A 21,405-nucleotide genomic window follows, 5' to 3' on the forward strand; every position below is an offset into this window, starting at 1 on the left:
ACCTTGCCTATGCCACTCGGCCATCGCTCATCCACATACTTATATGTACATATTCTCATTCACCCCTTTAGATTTGTGTGTATTAGGTAGTTGTTGGGGAATTGTTAGATTACTTGTTAGATATTATTGCACTGTTGGAACTAGAAGCACAAGCATTTCACTACACTCGCATTAACATCTGCTAACTGTGTGTATGTGACCAATAACATTTGATTTGATGTATCTGGTTCATTGCTGTAAGTAGTTTTCAACCTTTTTTGGTTACTATAACCACGTTTCACTCAGTCTGAACTGAAGTACCCCCTCATGTCCATCTGATAGTTAAGAAAATGTTATTATGCATATTCCCAAATACATCCTGTGGATAGACCAGGTAGGTACTCCTAGCACAGATTAATAGGTATTTTTGGTACATGTACCCCAGTTTGAGAACAACTGTTGGAAATCATGCGCTTTGCTGACATCTAGTGGTCTTTCAGTGTATATTGGGGTTCTCTTACAAAAAAAATGTACATACCGCCTAGCTACATAGTTATACATTGTAACCATGAATTCAATTACATTGATATGGTGTTTCTCGTTTTTACTACTTGTTTTACAATAACAGTAAAAGAGACCCATTGTGTCCCTCGAATCTGTGAAGTATAGCTTTTAGTTCCTGTATCTGTATTTCTAGACGGGGGCGTTTGTCGGTGACACACACGGGGAACCTGTGTGCGATTGAGATGGCGGTCGGAACAGCGAGCACAACTAACGAATAAATATTACCCCGTCTGAACATAAACTGTGGAACTTGTAGCGCCTTCGCATTTACCATAAACTGTAACCCGGAACGTAGCATAGCGCTATGGAGAAACCGACAGTCGCACTTGTGTATCAAGCTGTTCAGGCTCTTTATCATGATCCGGACCCCGCCGGTAAAGAGCGAGCCTCAGTGTGGCTGGGGGAGCTACAGAGATCGGTAAGTAAACTTGAGAGATGGGGGGGGACTTGGAATGGGCCTAGAACAAGACATGGCTAGACAGGTCGTGTGAGGCCGAAAACAAAACATTGCATCAGAATGCGTAATACCGTGGTGATATAAAACCATTGGATTTGTGTATGCTAACCCAACAACGAATGAATGAGCATAGATTCACACGCTAGCTAGCAACAAACTGCATAGCATTAGCTAGTTAGCTTAGTCAAGCTGGTTTGTTAGATAACTAACTAGTTAGCATTAGCCACACAGTTCCCTTTTCTACTACTAGCCTGCTAGTAACTGTCAACTGGAAACGGGGTTACATCTATGGGGGGTTTCTCGGTGCAACGAAGGTAATGAAGGCAAACAGTAGCTCGCTTTTTCTCGCGTGTAGTCATCAAACGACCCATGGTGTTTGAAAATGCTAGTTAGTTATCCACACACAACATAACTAGTTAACATCCAGTTATTGCTAGCTAGTTGTTTAGTTAACCCTAGCCAACTACAGTAGCTGTCTTTACATAATTAGTAGTTCGCGCTAATGACAGCAACGTTAGCCGGTCATGGCACAGGAAGAGCGCGAGGCGAGGGTGGCCACCGTGATAGCGTCCAATACTTGCTAGCATACTTGCCGTTTTAGCCACATATGGCTAAATTGCTAAGTAGAGGGGCGTGTTGTCTCGCTAGATAACGTTAGGTTAGCGGGCTAGCGATATTGCCATGTAGGCTTTTGCTTTGAGTTAGTCCGCGAACGTTAACTTGGCTAGTTACACTAACAACTTGCATTTATGTTGATACTGTTGGGTAAATGGTATGTGGCACTTATTTGTTTGCTGCTGGTTGACGTTAGCCGTTTTATTATTTCCGCATCTGTTTGTTTTTTTTCCTCCCATGGTGCTGCATCGGTCCGGTTTCCGCATATTCATTGGTTACTGTCTTGACTCCTGCAGGAAATGAAATCATTGTCTGTCATCGGACAATCAGTGATTGAAATACGGCCCACCTACATGCAACCTACGTATTCCTACCAACTTTAATTTATTACTGTGATAATTTATATAATAATGGCCTTCCCGCAGGTTGCATTGAGGGTAACTGGATTAAAAAACGCAATTTCCACCCCATTATCATGCAGTTCGCACAGAAAGGCCTCACAAAGTCAAATATTGATTCCTTAAGAAAAAATGCAATGTTGCTTAACATGTTTTAAAACACGTTAGACTGTGACACCAGCAACTTCCTGAGTCTGCTGGCACTTGGGGATCTGAACGGTCTAATTTGGGAGAGCAGGAGCCATCTGAGTGATGAGCACTGTATGTGATCTGTGCTGTCAGCAGCTTTTTTCCCTGGCTGCCAGGACATACTGGACACTGGGGACAAATGGGCAAGGGGCTTGGCTGTTAAACTTTGCAATGTAAATTCTCATACACATTTTACCAGGTTATACTTTACAGTCCTTATACCATTCTCCAGAATGTCTAACAGCAGACCAACTGTTGGTTAAGGCAACAAGCCCTCTATGAAGGCAGCTAACTAAAGACACCTGATGGTGAACGCATTGGAAGGATATCAGATTTGGTCTACTGTATTTGTAAATAGGCCTACTCCTTTTGGGTCTTTGAGGGATTAGGGTTTAGAAATATGTTGAGTAGGTAGGGATGCAGAACTGAAAATGTAAGCATAGTGATCCATTTACTAGGATGGGCATTTTAAAAACATTTGGACTGTTCCAGTACTCACTATTTTTTTCTGAGTTCTCGAATGGGAAAAAATATTTATTTAAAAAAAATACAATAATTCAATGTTCACATTTTTCCAGTAGGCCTATGCCAACACTGCGCAACAATACCTAATTTATCATAACCATTACAGATAACAAATCCTAATTGCTAAATTGCCCCATATATATTGTCAATTTACAGCAAGTTATTGAAACTTTACTATCAACTGGTTATATTATATTGTGGAACAGTCTTCAAAAAGGCAGTAACCTCAGCAGTGGCACTTGCTTGTAGAAGTCTATGGCTGTGCAATTGCATAGCCTTGCTTTGTTAATTTAGTAGACAACGCTTATTTCCTGAGACCTTATCACAGTCGACACCTATTTTATAGTAAAAAAAACATGATGTAACATAACAGAAGTGACGCGCATCTCAACTCTGCAACAGTTATTCTCAGTGATCATTTGAAACTGGGCTCAATGTGGCTAGTTGAAAGACCTTTTTTTTCCAGGGTTACAAACCAAAATCTTTCTTTTCGATATACGGATGTTCAATTTAGTTTATTCTGCTTGTTCTTTGTAATTTTCTAAATGGATTAACAATTCCACATTGAACACTGCATGGTGTTGAATGACAGCCATTGCATGTGTTTTGTGAGTAGGCCTATGCATAATTATTCTGATGAAAATATGCTCTTTGTCAAACTGTTTTGTCTGTTTTTCAGTGTGGATCATGTCTGTTTAGGGGGTTATAGCCTAGGCTAATGGAGTGGATGAACATGGACTTTTTGTTGTGACATTTTTTTTTTTGACAATGTGTCTTGCTGACAAAAGGACCTTTTTTTGTAGAAAGAAATGTCGGGACACTTGAAATGGGCCTGAAATACGGGACTGTCCTGGGATGACAAGTGCAGCCGCATGGGGGGGTTGTTTTATTTTGGAATAAGCTCTGATTTTCATATTTGCCACTGTAGCAGTTATTACAAAAAGGAATGTTATAAAATATTTTATTACAAGTCCTACAAGCAGCAGTGTGTGTCCTTTCCACCCTGTTTAGTCAGTAGATTGTTCCTGGGTATCCTTTACAGACCATTTAGCTGTGTAGGCCTGTGTGTGTAAAACTGCTGGGTTTACCACTACCCTGGTTTTTGACCTACTTGTTTCGGTAACCTTCACATTTTATTTGTCACATACACATGGTTAGCAGATGTTAATGCGAGTGTAGCGAAATGCTTGTGCTTCTAGTTCCGACCATGCAGTAATATCTAACAAGTAATATAACCTAACAATTTCACAACTACCTTATACACACAAGTGTAAAGGAATGAATAGGAATATGTACTGTCTGAATACAGTTAATGGTGGCGATAACTTTTCTCCCCTCCCCGCAGATGTACGCGTGGGAGATGGCAGACCAGCTCCTCCAGCTGAAACAGGACGTGGAATCTTGTTACTTTGCCGCCCAGACCATGAAGATGAAGATCCAGATGTCGTTCTTTGAGCTCCCCCCAGAGACCCATATCGCCCTCCGAGACTCCCTGCTCTCACACATACAGAGCCTCAAAGACCTCTCCCCCATCATCGTCACCCAGGTAATAGCCGCCTCGTCCATTGATGTAACTTGGGCTAACGCCCTTCCCGTCCAGTTATTGTCCACCCTGTCACAGTGACCACTGAAACTCCAGGATGACTTGGATTTCTGTCTGCAGACTTTATGCTCCTAGAATGCTCTCAAGGAATGTCCCACTGCCCATCTAAATGTCCCAAAGGCTTAGCAATGCACAATAGAAATCTAGCATTTACCCCCAATGTACCACTACAGAGGAGTAGCTGTGGTACACTTTAACAAGTACAATATTATGTGGCATTAAGATACTCTAATCCTTACAAGTTCTTCCTGGTTGCTTGTCTCATTTCTCTTGTCCCATTCTCAGCTCGCTCTGGCCATTGCAGACCTCGCCCTACAGATGGCCTCCTGGAAGGGCTGTGTCCACACCCTCATTGAAAAGTAAGACCCCTCCCATTAGCTCTCAACCACCCATCTCGGATCACAGCTGTGGATAACACAATGCAAGATTTACAGGATATTAGACCACTGTAGGTGGTTCTATAAAGTTGAATGCTATTGAAAATAGTTAATGAGTTGGTATGTTTGAGGTGACATTAAGCTTAAAATACATCTCCTTCATGCTAATTTTCTCATAAACGACTGCTGCCGTCTCTCCTTGCCCCTCTTTCTCTGTCTCTCTCTTTTTCTCAGGTATAGCAATGACGTCAGCTCCATGACGTTTCTGATAGAGATCCTTACAGTGCTCCCCGAGGAGGTCCACAGCCGCTCCCTACGCATCGGAGCCAATCGCAGGACAGAGATCATCGAGGACCTGGCCTATTACTCCAGTACTGTGGTCACCCTACTGGTGAGAGTTCTATCCATTCCTCTTTCTCTTGCCAACACTCTCACATACTAGCCTATTTTACCCACCTGATTAAGCTGGTCTAAACTAGAGCACCCGCCACCACTCCCCCTTACCGGATAAGCAGACCTCCCATGGGTTCATCTTAATTTGAAACCCTGGGGTGTACAGCCTCATTATCACACAGCTTTTCAACTACTACCTTAGAGGGACAAACTAAACCACTCACTTTGCAGTATATCTTTCTCTGCAGAATGTCCAAGGTTGACAGTAGATGTTTGTGAGGATTAAGTGTAAGAATGTAGGAGTTGTCCTCCCAAAATGAACAGAAAAGAAACAGAACTAAACTGTTTGTGTCGAGGGTTACTTCAACCTACAATCAGCAATTTGCCTGGAGTCAATATTGATTACACCTGTCGTGACTGTTTTGTTGGGTGAACTTCCTTGTGCATTTGGCTTTGGACACCGCATTGTGGTTTTGATAAGGGTCTGTGTTGTTAGTGCGCGTGTGTGTTGTCACTCTGTCTACAGATGACGTGTGTGGAGAAGTCGGGCAGCAATGAGAAAATGCTGATCAAGGTGTTCCGCTGTCTGGGCAGCTGGTTCAACCTGGGAGTCCTGGACAGCAACTTTATGGCCAACAACCAGCTCCTCATGGTCCTTTTCCAAGTGCTGGTATGTCTGTGTCTCGGTCTCTTTCTCTCCCTCTTTGTCTGGCTTTCTCTCGCTCTCTCTCATCACATTTTGGAATCACAAATTAACAGTGCTAGTGAAACACACCCAAAAACAAACAACTTTTAGGATACTCCCAAAGTCTCTCTCAACATTGTAGTGGCGTTTGATCCTAACCCTTATTTCTGCAACAACTATTGGGGGGGCAGGGCAATAATTTATGCCGGTTTTGAATGCTAGTCGCTTGTATGCACAGTGCATCGTTTATATTTTTCAGCCGGGACATCTCTTTGATGTACTGTTCTCTTTTTTTTTTTTTGTCTGTTTGTTTGGCAGCAGAGAGACGAGACGTCCACTAACCTGCACGAGGCCGCGTCCGACTGCGTGTGTTCAGCGCTGTACGCCATCGAGAACGTGGACACGCACATGCCCCTGGCCCTGCAGCTCTTCCAGGGCGTCCTCACGCTGGAGACGGCCTACCACATGGCCGTGGCACGGGAGGACCTCGACAAGTACAAACACGCTACTCCCTTTTTCATACCTACACCAAGATCACCTATCCAATCACCACACCCCTTCCTGCCCCAAACCTATCTCTCCTCTCCATTGCTCTTGATGTTGAGCTCTTCTCTCCTCTGTGTGGAAGAAAAGAATGATAACTTATATCCACAACTCTCTCCTTCTCCTTTTGTTCTCAGAGTGTTGAATTACTGTAGGATCTTCACTGAGTTGTGTGAGACGTTTCTGGAGACGACAGTCAGGAGTCCAGGCCAGGGCATGGGAGACCTGCGGACACTTGAGCTACTGCTCATCTGCGCAGGACACCCTCAATATGAGGTACACAACACATGATACACACACACGCGCACACGCTCTGTTGCTTTGTGTGGATTTCAAGTGTGTGCGTTCTCTTCTGGTTCATCTCAGGTCGTGGAGATCTCCTTTAACTTCTGGTATCGTCTGGGAGAGAACCTGTATAAGACCAACGACCCTGCCCTCCACGGCATCTTCAGACCCTATATCCAGAGACTGCTGCACGGCCTGGCCCGCCACTGCCAACTAGACCCCGACCACGTAAGGACCACCCACCACATGACAAGCAGTCCTTAACCAACTCCAGTGATGCCGACCGTACTCCCCAATACTCTTCTTGTGTCATATCTGATTGTAGAATCCCATAACCATGTGCATCTAATGAAGTATTTCAGTACATCATTTAACTTTGGCAGCACTATATCATTCATTCACGGTCTCCACTTTTGGTTTGATCCACAGGAGGGCATCCCAGAAGATACTGATGACTTTGGGGAGTTCAGGATGAGGGTGTCTGATCTTGTGAAGGATGTCATTTTCCTTGTGGGCTCCATGGAATGTTTCTCCCAGGTAGCTACCCTTTTAGAAATTACAAGTTCAAATGACGTCATTAAGATGACAAACTATACCGACTTCCTTCTCTTTCTTTTTTTCTCTCTCCTTTCCTCCCTCTTGCTCTCTCAGTTGTACTCCACTCTAAAAGAAGGGAACCCTCCCTGGGAGGTGACTGAGGCTGTTCTCTTCATCATGGCCGCCATCGCCAAGAGTGTAGACCCGTGAGTGTCCTCTTCGTTCTGTTAATGAGTCATAATGTGCGATGACTAAATCGCTTCCCCACCGTATAGAATGTGTACAGCTACTTGTTGATTTGTATATCCTTCCCCCAAGGTGTTTGTGTACCGTGTTAATGCTTTCCCCCTGTCAGTGAGAACAACCCCACCCTGACAGAGGTGTTAGAGCAGGTGGTGCTGCTGCCAGAGACTGTCCATATCGCCGTGCGCTACACCAGCATTGAGCTGGTGGGGGAGATGAGCGAGGTCGTTGACCGCAACCCGCGGTTCCTAGGTAGGTTCAGTCGTCACGTTTACGGTCAATATCTTAGCTCGGGTCCTGAGTGATTGAGTTCATCGATTTAGAGGTTCATCTTCATGTGTGTATGCCCCTCGTTTTGAGTACATCTCTATTTCCTTGTCATTTTTCTTTATTTTTCCATTCCTTGTTCCTTCCTGTGTCAAATGCCTGTCGCTCTGTTTTGTTATGTCCCTGCTGTGTTACGAATGTGCGCCTCTGTCTGTGCGCCTCTGTTGGCTGTATACTCTGGATGTGTGCATGACCTTAGCCCCGCTCTATGTCACAGACCCCGTGCTGAACTACCTGATGAAGGGCCTGAGGGAGAAGACCTTGGCTTCCGTGGCGGCCAAGGCCATCCATAACATCTGCTCTGTGTGTCGGGACCATATGGCCCAGCACTTCCAGGGCCTGCTGGACATCGCCCGTGCCCTCGACTCCTTCGCCCTGACGACCGAAGCCGCCGTAGGCCTCCTCAAAGGTAACCTTATGCCATCCTTATTTTATTTACATAATTTTTATGGTGTGGATAGAAGACACAATCAGTGTATTTGTCTGTATTTTCAGTCCCCCACTTTTTTTTGTATGTATATTTTCCCCTAACCCTACCACCCCTCCCCTAATTGTAGTAAACGAATGGACAACAATAGTTAGGCTTCTACTTCCAGCTTATACGTACTATTAACCTTTTACGGACACAATGTATTTTACATGGCATATCTTATTTTTTTATTTTTTTAGTCCCATACTTCAGCTACCCTCAACCCCTCCCATCTATCTCTGAAGATCATCCCGTTTTGATTTCTAGTTGCCATATATACACTTGCATACAGTACCAGTCGAAAGTTTGGACACCTACTCATTCAAGGGTTTTTCTTTATTTTTACTATTTTCTACATTGTACAATAATAGTGAAGACATCAAAACGATGAAATATTTGTTCTGTCTTTTCTGATGGATTAAACTGAAATTGAAACCAGCTTTCTATGTCTTGTTTTTAAAAAAATATCTGAAAGTGTGAAGTTGTATTCTGAATGAAGATTTTTTTTTTTTAATCACAAAAAAATAAAAAATCATTCTTGAACACTGGGTGAGCCATTCTTACTAATCTGCTAGAGAACCAGTTCGGATATAAGTATAGATTTTGTATGCCTTAAGTGAGAGGTCCAATGCTTTAATATTTAGTCATTTCTGCCTTCCTAATTCGTATTTATTTATATAAATAGGCCTGTTCCAAATGAAGTGAAAAAAAAACAAAGTAAATGACTGTAGGTAGGGCCATGAGTAAAAAGGTACACTGGGATATGACTAAATAATTAATCAAATGTTTTTATATATTTTTTCTCCTCAAATAGACAGGTGTTGTCCTTTCCATGGTAGCAAGATCTTCTCTAAATTGGGTAACTTTCTATTGTAGTGAGAGAATTTATTTATTTTGGGATATGATTACAGAGTATTTCCACTTCACCGTCAGACCGTTTTATTGGTAAAATACACAGTAATGTTAAAGTTGTATTTAATTTTTTTTAATATGGTGCATTTAATCCAGCGAGGTTCGAAAAAGGATCTATACCCTGAGGCTGTGCAGGGATCAAAAATCGAATAGAATTTTATTTGTTACATGCGCCGAATCAACAAGTGTGAAATGCTTACTTACAAGCCCTTATCAAACAATGTAGTTTAAGAAAAAATAGCTATATAAAACATTTATTAAGGAGCATCAATAAAATAACAATGAGACTATATATACAGGGGGTTCCGGTACAGAGTCAATGTGCAGGGGCACCGGTTAGTCGAGGTAAAATGACACTGCAGGGATAGAGTAACAGCCGTGTAAAGATGGTGTGGGGAAAATGCAAATAGTCTGGGTAGCCATTTGATTAGATGTTAAGGAGTCTTATGGCTTGGGGGTTGAAGCCTTTTTGACCTAGACTTGGCCCTCCGGTACCGCTTTCCGTGCGGTAGCAGAGAGAACCGTCTATGACTAGGGTGGCTGGAGCTCATGGCAATTTTTTTTAGGGCCTTCCTCTTACACTGTCTGGTATAGAGATCCTGGATGGCAGGAAGCTTGGCCCCAGTGATGTACCCTCTGTAGTGCCTTGTGGTTGGAGGTTGTGCTGGTGATGCAACCAGTCGGTGCTCTCCGGTGCAGCTGTAGAACCTTTTGAGGACCCATGCCAAATCTTTTTGGTCTCCTGAGGGGTAAAAGGTGTTTTTGTGCCCTCTTCACAACTGTCTTGGTGTGTTTTGGACCATGATAGTTTGTTTGTTTGACGTGGACGCCAAGAAACTTGAAGCTCTCAACCTGCTCCACTACAGCCCCAGTGACGAGAATTGCCGATTTAAAAGAACATGAATCGTCAGCGTACCATGACACCTTTCTGCTCCACTCCTCTATTCTGTCTCTCACTTTCAATCTCTTGTTTTATGAATGTCTCTCAATTGCTGGTCCATATGTCAGCAATTTGTTCTCTCTGGACTGTGGCTCGATGTTCCGTTTGTCTTTTTGTTTGATTGCCTACTGAGGTTGATTTGTATTACAGTGGTGTTGCTCTGTCACCATGGTAACGCTGGTTGTTTTACCTTGCAGGTACAGCACTGGTCCTGGCTCGCCTGCCCCTGGAGAAGATCGCCGAGTGTTTGAGTGACCTGTGTGCTGTGCAGGTCATGGCCCTCAAAAAGGTGTGTGGTGGTCTGCCGTTTTGGTTGTTGGTTGTGTGTGTGAGGTACCTTAGTAGAATTGTGTAACACTATTGTAGTGTTACACAATTCTACTAACAGGATTGGGGATTTGTGTGATACCAACAGGTTTGCTTATTTGTCTCTTATATTCAGCTTCTCTCTCAGGACCCCAGGAATGGGAAAGCTGCTGACCCCACTGTCTGGCTGGACAGACTAGCAGTCATCTTCCGGTTCGCTCAACCCAATTATAACACATTATTATTATTATTATTATTATTATTATATATATATCTCCTGGTTGCACAGGTCATGACCTGTCTTATGTAGCTATACAGATATGAGGATTTGGGTTGGTGGTTTAATATTTTAAGCAGAAATGTTCATATTAATGGTTTTTTTTGTTTGTTTTTTTCAGACACACAAACCCCATTGTAGAGAATGGCCAGACACACCCATGTCAGAAAGTTATCCAGGAGGTAAAGCAACTGTCAGTTTTTTCACCCTCTAGATTTTTATATCCATTTTCTTTTGTATTTGGACAAAGCTACCATTGCATACAACCTGCGTTGTTCAACCCATTAATTGGACTGTGTTTTAATGGGGCTATTCTGGTGCTCAACTATCCTGATGCTTCTCTCCCTTGCAGATTTTAACTCCAACTTGAGGCCATGATTGAGTACAGTCATTCCCGCAGCTTCTCATGCCAAATCTATATTGGGTGTTTCCTTGGTTCTCTGTAGATCTGGCCGGTCCTATCAGAGACTCTGAACACACACCAGGCTGATAACCGCATCGTGGAGCGCTGCTGTCGCTGTCTGCGGTTCGCTGTGCGCTGCGTGGGCAAGGGCTCTGCCTCTCTACTACAGCCACTCGTCACACAGGTGCGTGTCCCTGTGTTTGGTTCACGATACGCCCCATATACAGATGGATAAATCTTGGTTGGCGTCTGTTACTTGTGTATACAAAATCCTTTGCCACCGGGTGCTTGTTGAGCCCAGGGCAACTGGTGACTGACAGTTAGGCTGAATGTACAGTATAGGGTTGCAACTTTTCCAAACTCCTGGGTTGAAGGATTCCCTGGCTTTCTGATTATTCTCTCTTGAATCTAGATTTCTGGGAAGTTACTGGAATTGTTTTACTCTAGTATAGGTCCTTAATATAATGTGTGTGTTTCAGATGGTCAGCAGAACTTAACATTAAGGCTTGTCTGCTTGCCCGGGGAAAGTAAAAATACATTATTTGGACAAGCAGATTTAAAGTGGTCTGACTTGACGAGTGAAAAAATCACTATCAAACAATTAGGTTACTTCGATCATAATTTGATTACTGTCATCCGGATACGATGTTTCGCTCACTGTCCTCCCAATCTCTGCAGAGACGTTGGAGTACTCTATAATTATTGTAGGTCTGCACTGACAGGCAAAGTGGTCTTTCAATCATGCAGTCGCGAGGTGTGTTTTTGAGATCAAAGCGAGCCGCGTTAGAACATTTGTTGATGATAATTGCTAGTGAGCTATTTGCCCAGTTATAGCAAATGTTTGGTCAGTAACAAGAATCCTGGTAAAGAAATGGTGTCTGTCAGCTGTGTGCCAGTTTCTGGATGAGGGAGGGAGAGCGAGACGGAGAGGGACATTTGCGCAGCAGGTAAAATGATGATATGCAAAAGACACTCGATAACCAGCCAAACTACACAATGTTTTGAATTTGAATCTCGCTAGTTAACTATATTAACTATTAGCATGCATTAAATGTCATGTCTGACGTCCTAAAATAACTTTCCACTGGCAATTCGGTATCACGGGCACCCTCATAGATATCATCCTAACCAACTTGCCCTCTAAATTACACCTCTGCTGTTTTCAATCAAGATCTCAGCGATCATTGCCTGCATCCGTAATGGGTCAGCGGTCAAACGACCTCCACTAATCACTGTCAAATGCTCCCTGAAACACTTAAGCGAGCAGGCCTTTCTAATCGACCTGGCCCGGGTATCCTGGAAGGATATTGACCTCATCCCTTCAGTAGAGGATGCCTGGTTATTAAAAAAAAAGCCTTCCTCACCATCTTAAATAAGCATGCCCCATTCAAGAAATGTAGAACCAGGAACAGATATAGCCTTTGGTTCTCTCCAGACCTGACTGCCCTTAACCAACACAAAAACATCCTGTGGCGTTCTGCATTAGCATCGAACATCCCCCGTGATATGCAACTTTTCAGGGAAGTTAGAAACCAATATACACAGGCAGTTAGAAAAGCCAAGGCTAGCTTTTTCAAGCAGAAATTTGCTTCCTGCAACACAAACTCAAAGTTCTGGGACACTGTAAAGTCCTTGGAGAATAAGAGCACCTCCTCCCAGCTGCCCACTGCACTGAGGATAGGAAACTCTGTCACCACCGACAAATCCACTATAATTGAGAAATTCAATAAGCATTTTTCTACGGCTGGCCATGCTTTCCACCTGGCTACCCCCCACAGCAAATCACCCAAGCCTTCTCCATTTCTCCTTCTCCCAAATCCAGTCAGCTGATGTTCTGAAAGAGCTGCAAAATCTGGACCCCTACAAATCAGCCGGGCTAGACAATCTGGACCCTTTCTAAAAATATCTGCCGAAATTGTTGTTGCCCCTATTACTAGCCTGTTCAACATCTCTTTCGTGTCGTCTGAGATTCCCAAAGATGGGAAAGCAGCTGAGGTCATCCCCCTCTTCAAAGGGGGACACACTCTTGACCCAAACTGCTACAGACCTATATCTATCCTACCCTGCCTTTCTAAAGTCTTCGAAAGCCAAGTCAACAAACACATTACCGACCATTTCGAATCCCACCGCACCTTCTCCGCTATGCAATCTGGTTTCAGAGCTGGTCATGGGTGCACCTCAGCCACGCTCAAGGTCCTAAACGATATCTTAACCGCCATCGATAAGAAACAATACTGTGCAGCCGTATTCATTGACAGAGTCGAAAGCTTTGGCCAGGTCAATCACCACATCCTCATCGGCAGACTCAATAGCCTTGGTTTCTCAAGTGATTGCCTCGCCTGGTTCACCAACTACTTCTCTGATAGAGTTCAGTGTGTCAAATCGGAGGGCCTGTTGTCCGGACCTCTGGCAGTCTCTATGGGTGTGCCACAGGGTTAAATTCTTGGGCCGACTCTTTTCTCTGTATACATCAATGATGTCACTCTTACTGCTGGTGAGTCTCTGATCCACCTCTACACAGATGACACCATTCTGTATACTTCTGGCCCTTCTTTGGACACTGTGTTAACAACCCTCCAGACGAGCTTCAATGCCATACAACTCTCCTTCCGTGGCCTCCAACTGCTCTTAAATACAAGTAAAACTAAATGTATGCTCTTCAACCGATCGCTGCCTGCACTGCCCGCCCGTCCAGCATCATTACTCTGGATGGTTCTGACTTAGAATATGTGGACAACTACAAATACCTAAGTGTCTGGTTAGACTGTGAACTCTCCTTCCAGACTCACATCAAACATCTCCAATCCAAAGTTAAATCTAGAATTGGCTTCCTATTTCGCAACAAAGCATCTTTCACTCATGCTGCCAAACATACCCTCGTAAAACTGACTATCCTATCGATCCTCGACTTAGGCAATGTCATTTACAAAATAGCCTCCAATACCCAACTCAATAAATTGGATGCAATCTCTCACAGTGCCATCCGTTTTGTCACCAAAGCCCCATATACTACCCACCACTGCGACCTGCACGCTTTCGTTGGCTGGCCCTCGCTTCATACTAGTCGCCAATCCCACTGGCTCCAGGTCATCTACAAGACCCTGCTAGGTAAAGTTCCCCCTTATCTCAGCTCGCTGGTCACCATAGCAGCACCCACCTGTAGCACACGCTCCAGCAGGTATATCTCTCTGGTCACCCCCAAAGCCAATTCCTCCTTCGGCCGCCTCTCCTTCCAGTTTTCTGCTGCCAATGACTGGAACAAAGTACAAAAATCTCTGAAACTGGAAACACTTATCTCCCTCACTAGCTTTTAAGCACCAGCTGTCAGAGCAGCTCACAGATTACTGCACCTGTACATAGCCCATCTATAATTTAGCCCAAACAACTACCTCTTCCCCTACTTTATTTATTTATTTATTTTGCTCCTTTGCACCCCGTTATTTCTATTTCTACTTTGCACTTTCTTCCACTGCAAATCTACCATTCCAGTGTTTTACTTGCTATATTGTATTTACTTTGCAACCATGGGTTTTTTTGCCTTTACCTCCCTTATCTCACCTCATTTGCTCACATTGTGTATATAGACTTATTTTTCTACTTTATTATTGACTGGATGTTTGTTTTACTCCATGTGTAACTCTGTTGTTGTATGTGTCAAACTGCTTGCTTTATCTTGGCCAGGTCGCAATTGTAAATGATAACTTGTTCTCAACTTGCCTACTTGGTTAAATAAAGGTGAAGAAAATAACCGCAAATGGCCAAAATGCATTTGATATGGGTGCGCAGTTGATGAAACAATACTGCATACTCCAGTTGTAAAACCGTCTCTCGCGCTCAGAATTGTCTAGGATTATCCTCTGTTCAATAGTAACAAATATTCTTAGAATAGCCTAATTGACAAGTAACTCCTATGCTGTCAAGATCTCCCCTGAACACAATCATTTAACCTTACAAATAGATACACTTCTAAGTTAGCTACCTCGCCCACCTTAACCATTTAATCCCTGGTTCATTGAATGAGGGAATTATTTTATAAAGACCAAATATTTGATTGTAATGTTGCAGAGTGGCCAACCCTCATCCAGGAGAGTGTGTGCAGGATTTTGCTCCTTCCCTGTTGGAACACACCACATTGCTCAACAGGTCCTTGATAAGCTGACTGGTGTGTTTGAGCAGGGTTGGATCAAAATCCTGCACACTCAGTAGCTCTCCTGGATGAGGGTTGACGGACCACGTGTTTCATCCAGTAGCTTATCAGTGCACTATTTTTACTTTGTGGGGGATGCTCAAGGGCCAACGGTAGGATATATAATTCATGGGATCAGAGACCAGCAGCCTTCCATTGTCAACACCAGTGATTTACAATGAATGTTATTTTGTGAAGTGGTTCCTTGCATTATACAACACAATTTTCAGCAAACTTTTTGGCCCTGGTGTTATATTTTTTGTGTGGGGGGGTGCCAGACTGAGCTTTTGGACAGGTAAAATTCAGTCACAAAAGTGAATGTCAAGCTCTGGTCAGTGTGTACCAGGTGTAAAGATGTGTGTACCAGGTGTAAAGATGTTGCGTTTCAGATGGTCAGTGTGTATCAGGTGTATCCCCACTCCTGCTTCCTGTATCTGGGCAGCATCCTGGTGGATGAGTACGGCATGGAGGAGGGCTGCAGACAAGGTCTACTGGACATGCTACAGGTAGGGGACGCACACCACTTTCATAGGTACTCATAGTTCACTAGAGTGGCAGTGGAACTCTGGTTGTTATTGGTTTTGACCTGACTTTGTCCCTTCTCTCTACCCGTAGGCTCTTTGTATGCCCACCTTCCAGCTATTGGAGCAGACCAACGGTCTCCGTAACCACCCAGACACAGTAGATGACCTTTTCAGACTCGCCACCAGGTATGATCAACTGGAACACAGTTCAAACTGTTGCTCCTCTCCCTCAAAATAATAAGTTCACTTAATTTCAATGGGTCTTGTCTGAGTGGCAGGAATGAAACCTAACCGTTGCTGGGGACCTGACATAGGCATACTTGTTTTACAGCGTTCAGATTATAAAGAAGATTCTCTCTCTCTCTCTGACATGTCTGTCTTCCCATCTGTGTCTCTCGCTTCTTCTCTCTGCAGGTTTGTCCAGCGTAGTCCCATCACCCTGCTCAGCAGTGGCATCATCGTCCACATCATCCAGTGTGCCATCGCGGCTACGACACTCGACCACCGGGATGCCAACTGCAGCGTCATGAAGTTTGTCAGAGACCTCATCCACACGGGCGTCAGCAACGACGTGAGTCAGCCCCCAACAGTCAATCTATTTCAAGTCCGTTTGTTTGACGTCTCTGTTGCAGAATGCACAGAATCCCTGATCTACAAATATATTTCTATCCCAAATTATTCCTTATGTCATCAAGATGAGCAAATCTGTGCCTCACCTTGCTCAAACATGGGGATTCACTGTTTGACGATCAATCAAGTCTCCTCTGAATAACAACAGTCAGATTGTCATGTTTGTTTTCCCATTTCAGCACGAGGATGACTTTGATCTGCGGAAGCAGCTAATAGGCCAGGCCATGGGGCAGCATGGGCAGCAGTTGGTCACCCAGCTCATGCACACATGCTGCTTCTGCCTGCCACCTTACACACTCCCCGATGTGGCTGAGGTGCTCTGGGAGATCATGGTGTTCGACAGGCCGGTGAGTCTCTCACACGTACATTGACTCTCTCTCTCACACACACACACACACACTTAGCTCTTTCGGTTCTGACAGTACTCGTACAATACATATGCAGTTGAATGTACACATACACTGGTCTTCAACAGGTGCTCGCTGTCATACCACAAGATGGCGATAAGAGAACATCTTTCAACAGGGACCACAATTCATAGTCACACACTCTTCCAATGACATTGGCATGACAGCACTTTCACTCATGAGATAAGTGTTGTAGTGCTACAATTGCATTGCGTCCTGATGTGCGTTTGATGTTTAACGTTGCGGATATGTTTTCTAGACGTTCTGCCGCTGGCTGGAGAGTGCGCTGAAGGGGCTTCCTAAAGAGACGTCAGGCGGGGCAGTGACCGTCACACACAAACAGCTCACAGACTTCCACAAGCAGGTCACCAGGTGAGCATATCACAACCACGCTCCTTCCATGCTTCTCAAGTGTAATCTGGTGCAGTCGTACCCATCCGGTGCATTCCTTCCTGCCAGAAATAATCTAACTAGCCACATGTTGTCCTCATCGGTTCAGGAGTTATGTCAGGTGAAACTCTGCATAGTAGTTGACTCCCTGTCAGCTGTTGATGTTCTGACTCTGGGAAGAGCTCATGTGTCCCTGGGCGTGCTCGAACAAGCTGCTCCAGTGGAACGCTGGGAAACCGGAGTAGGGAAACCTCATGGATTCCCTGCCACAAGTTGAAGCTCGCCTAGAAGCGTCCCTTCCCTGCCCCAGTTCTCCAGCGCTCCACCCTCCCTCCCACGCAGTGTCTCTGAGGGAATGTGCGCTTCAGATACATGACAGCTAAAGTCAGATCTGATTTGTCACATGCGCCATATACAACGGGTGTAGACCTTACACTGAAAAGCTTACTTATGACCCCTAACCGACAGTGCCGTTTAAAAAAATACGGATAAGAATAAGAGATCAAAGTAACAAGTAATTAAAGAGGAGCCGTAAAAAAAACAACAATATACAGGGGGGTGCCGGTACAATGTGCGGGGGCACCGGTTAGTTGAGGTAGTATGTACATGTAAGTAGAGTTAGTGACTATGCATAGATGACAACAGAGTGGCAGTGGAGAGGGAAGGGCAATGTGAATAGTCTGGGTAGCCATTTGACTAGATGTTCAGGAGGCTTACGGCTTGTGGGTAGAAGCTGTTTAGAAGCCTCTTGGACCTAGACTTGGCGCTCCAGTATCGCTTGCCGTGTGGTAACAGAGAGAACAGTCTATGACTAGGGTGGCTGGAGTCTTTGACGATTTTCAGGGCCTTCCTCTGACACCGCCTGGTATAGAGGTCCTGGATGGCAGGAAGCTTGGCCCTGAAATGTACTGGGCAGTTCGCACAACCTTCTGTAGTGCCTTGCGGTCGGAAGCTGAGCAGTTGCCGTACCAGGCAGTGATTCAACCAGTCAGGATGCTCTCGATGGTGCAGCTGTAGAAACTTTTGAGGATCTGAAGACCCATGCCAAATATTTTCAGTCTCCTGAGGGGGAATAGGTTTTGTTGTGCTCGCTTCATGGCTGTCATGGTGTGCTTGAACCATGTTAGTTCGTTGGTGATGTGGACACCAAGGAACTTGTAGCTCTCAACCTGCTCCACTGCAGCCCTTTCGATAAGAATTGGGGCGTGCTCGGTCCTCTTTTTCTTGTAGTCCACAATCATCTCCTTTTCTCTTGATCAAGTTGAGGGAGAGGTTGTCCTGGCACCACACGGCCAGGTCTCGGACCACCTCCCTATTGTTGTCGGTGGTCATCGGTAATTTTGATGGTGTTGGAGTCGTGCCTGGCCGTGCAGTCATGAGTGAACAGGAGTACAAGAGGGGGCTGAGCACGCATCCCTGAGGGGGCTGTGTTGAGGGTCAGCGTGGCGGATGTGTTGTTACCTACCCTTACCACCTGGGGGCGGCCCGACAGGAAGTCCAGGATCCAGTTTCAGAGGGAGGTGTTTAGTCCCAGGGTCCTTAGCTTATTCATGAGCTTGGAGGGCACTATGATGTTGAATGCTGAGCTGCAGTCAATGAATAGCATTCTCACATAGGTGTTCCTTTTGTCCAGGTGGGAAAGGGCAGTCATCTGTGGATCTGTTGGGGCGATATGCAAATTGGAGTTGGTCTAGGGTTTCTGGGATGATGGTGTTGTGAGCCATGACCAGCCTTTCAAAGCACTTTATGGCTACAGACGTGAGTGCTACGGGTTGGTAGTCATTTAGGCAGGTTACCTTAGTGTTCTTGGGCACAGGCACTATGGTGGTCTGCTTAAAACATGTTGGTATTACAGACTCGGACAGGGAGAGTTTGAAAATATAATTGAAGACACTTGCTAGTTGGTCAGCTCATGCTCGCAGTACACGTCCTGGTAATCCGCCTGGCCCTGCGGCCTTGTGAATGTTTACCTGTCTAAAGGTGATCAGTCTTCTGGAACAGCTGGTGCTCTCATGCATGTTTCAGTGTTATTTGCCTCGATGCAAGCATAGAAGTAGTTTAGCTCGTCCAGTAGGCTGTGCTTCCCTTTTGTAGTCTGTAATGGTTTGCAGGCCCTGCCACATCCGACGAGCGTCAGAGCCGGTGCAGTACGACCGATCTTAGTCCTGTATTGATGCTTTGCCTGTTTGATGGTTCGTCGGAGGACAAAGCGGGATTTCTTATAAGCTTCTGGTTTAGAGTCCCTCTCCTTGAAAGCGGCAGCTCTAGCCTTTTAGCTCAGTGCGGATGTTGCCTGTAATCCATGGTTTCTGGTTGGGGTATGTATGTACGGTCACTGTGAGGACGACGTCATCGATGCACTTATTGAAGTCCATGACGTGGTGTACTACTCAATGCCATTGGAGGAATCCCGGAACATATTCCAGTCTGTGCTAACAAAACAGTCCTGTAGCTTAGCATCTGCTTCATCTGACCATTCTTTAATTGATATAGTCACTGGTGCTTACTGCTTTAATTTGGCTTGTAAGCAGGAATCCGATAGTATTTCTGAGGGAGCACCTTGAGTTCACAGTAGGAGTCTTGTGAGACAAATTGCAGGCTAGACATGGGTTAATTTCAGTTCAGATTAATATAAAGTGACCTTGAATAAATGGCGAGCCTAAATGTGTTCAATGACCTTTTCTTTTCCGATTTCATTTGAAATAACCTTTACCATGTAAATGCGCCACATTAATAACGTTGCCCTTTCTCCATCTCTCCAGTGCGGAGGAGTGTAAGCAGGTGTGCTGGGCTATCCGGGAGTTCACCAGATTGTTCCGATAGCCATGCCCAAAGAGCTCTGCCAGAACACCAGGTACGGCATCAACCCAGAAACCCAAACAGCCCCCACACTGGGATCTGCGGACTCCTCTCGGTCCATGTCTTTAGATGGTTCCAAAAAAAATCTGATCGTATTTACGTTGGTAGTGTCATTAAGATCGCCATTGTTTTTCTTCCTCAGGTTAAATATTTTGGCCAACATTCAGAGGTGACGGCAAAGAGGCTGAAGACCGCAGCAGACGAGAATCTAAAGGGATCTCCTACTGGACAGATGGGCGGGACTTGGCACTGTGGAAAGCCAATCAAGACGCATCGCAAGGATTGGAGTGACAGGGTGAACCCGTAAACGAAACGCGCCTTCGACTTTGGCCGTGTGAGAAGAGACGCCCCCCTTCCGCTCCCCTGCCTCACTGTCGCCACAGTAACAGGTGGCATGAGGGTTGAAAGGGGGCGGGGCAGGAGGGCATGTCCAAGGAGGAACGAGAATTCACCGACTCAAAGAAATGGAATGGGATTAGTTCTGGATCCATCTTCAAAAAGAACAAGAGAAGGGAAGGAAAAAAAACAAAACAAAAAAAACAAAAGGATGTGCCTGGTTGCAAATCATAATGCATCAAAAAAAGACTTGTACGTTTTTAAATTGAGAAATGATTTATTTTCATGGATGTGTCTTTAGAACTTTAACATGGTCTTGCTGTCGGTGCCATATAGAAAAATAAATAGCAAACCCACGATGCCCTTCCCAAATTGGTCACCACTGCCTTGTGGAGGAATTTAGGAAATGGTTGAAGGGAATGCTGGGAGATTTGGCGTCACCTTTGACCTTTTTAAACGTGTTGGCTGGAGTTTTACTGTTCTCTATTGCCAGGGAAGGAGAGGTGGGACTCTGGCAAATAGTATATATTCTTTTTTTTGTTCCACCTCTGGCATCGTCCATTCTTGGGGAGGCAGACACTGTCATGTTGTGAGCAACAATAAAAACGACAGTGAGGAACAAACGTGCCTTTGTGTCATGTTTTAGAGTTCAGACATTGGTTCATCCCAGACCCACAACCCCACTCATTCTCTGGCAGAATCCAGTTAGCCAAGGTGTTCTGTTGCAGAGCCACTGCTGTCAGCCACACGTACACACCTTGGTATTATGCATTTGGTGTGCTATAGGTGTTGTGTTCTTAGATAAATGTCCAGACAGATGCTGTGACATTTCCACACATGCAACCATACGTTAATAAGCTCCTACTTTTCGATCCTATTCACAATCAACATATCCAGTGACTGCATGTAGAACTCCATATAGCTGATGTCACTCACCACCCTTCCAAGGGTAATTTGCCAACAGGTTCACAATACAACCCGGTCTGTGTTCAAGTCAAACAGGTTCCCTTCCAGCTGTAAAGTGAACATGGAGGTAGGTGTTTCAC

The 21,405-nt window shown here is 44.8% G+C and overlaps 1 protein-coding gene across 4 annotated transcripts; it reads left to right on the plus strand.

Moving 5' to 3' along the window:
• Positions 1 to 671: 671 nt before the first annotated feature.
• On the plus strand, positions 672 to 20,982 carry LOC106576026 (transportin-3). 4 transcript variants are annotated; one of them, XM_014152839.2, is made up of 23 exons: positions 672 to 961; positions 4,073 to 4,273; positions 4,616 to 4,689; positions 4,942 to 5,098; positions 5,627 to 5,770; positions 6,104 to 6,279; positions 6,466 to 6,604; positions 6,695 to 6,841; positions 7,043 to 7,150; positions 7,265 to 7,356; positions 7,506 to 7,645; positions 7,920 to 8,129; positions 10,239 to 10,330; positions 10,496 to 10,560; positions 10,746 to 10,806; positions 11,071 to 11,211; positions 15,603 to 15,719; positions 15,829 to 15,923; positions 16,152 to 16,308; positions 16,547 to 16,714; positions 17,034 to 17,146; positions 19,927 to 20,018; positions 20,166 to 20,982. In XM_014152839.2, exons 1-22 carry the CDS (start codon positions 848 to 850, stop codon positions 19,985 to 19,987), a joined length of 2,772 nt encoding a protein of 923 aa, XP_014008314.1. In that variant the 5' UTR covers positions 672 to 847; the 3' UTR covers positions 19,988 to 20,018; positions 20,166 to 20,982. The 4 variants fall into 4 exon arrangements, with proteins under 4 accessions (XP_014008314.1, XP_014008312.1, XP_014008316.1 ...); XM_014152837.2 differs by having other exon boundaries at positions 673 to 961; positions 10,484 to 10,560; XM_014152841.2 differs by having other exon boundaries at positions 673 to 961; positions 7,938 to 8,129.
• The last annotated feature ends 423 nt before the right edge of the window (positions 20,983 to 21,405 follow it).

This window comes from Salmo salar, chromosome ssa17 (assembly GCF_905237065.1).
Source record: "Salmo salar chromosome ssa17, Ssal_v3.1, whole genome shotgun sequence".
Lineage (NCBI taxonomy): Eukaryota > Metazoa > Chordata > Actinopteri > Salmoniformes > Salmonidae > Salmo > Salmo salar.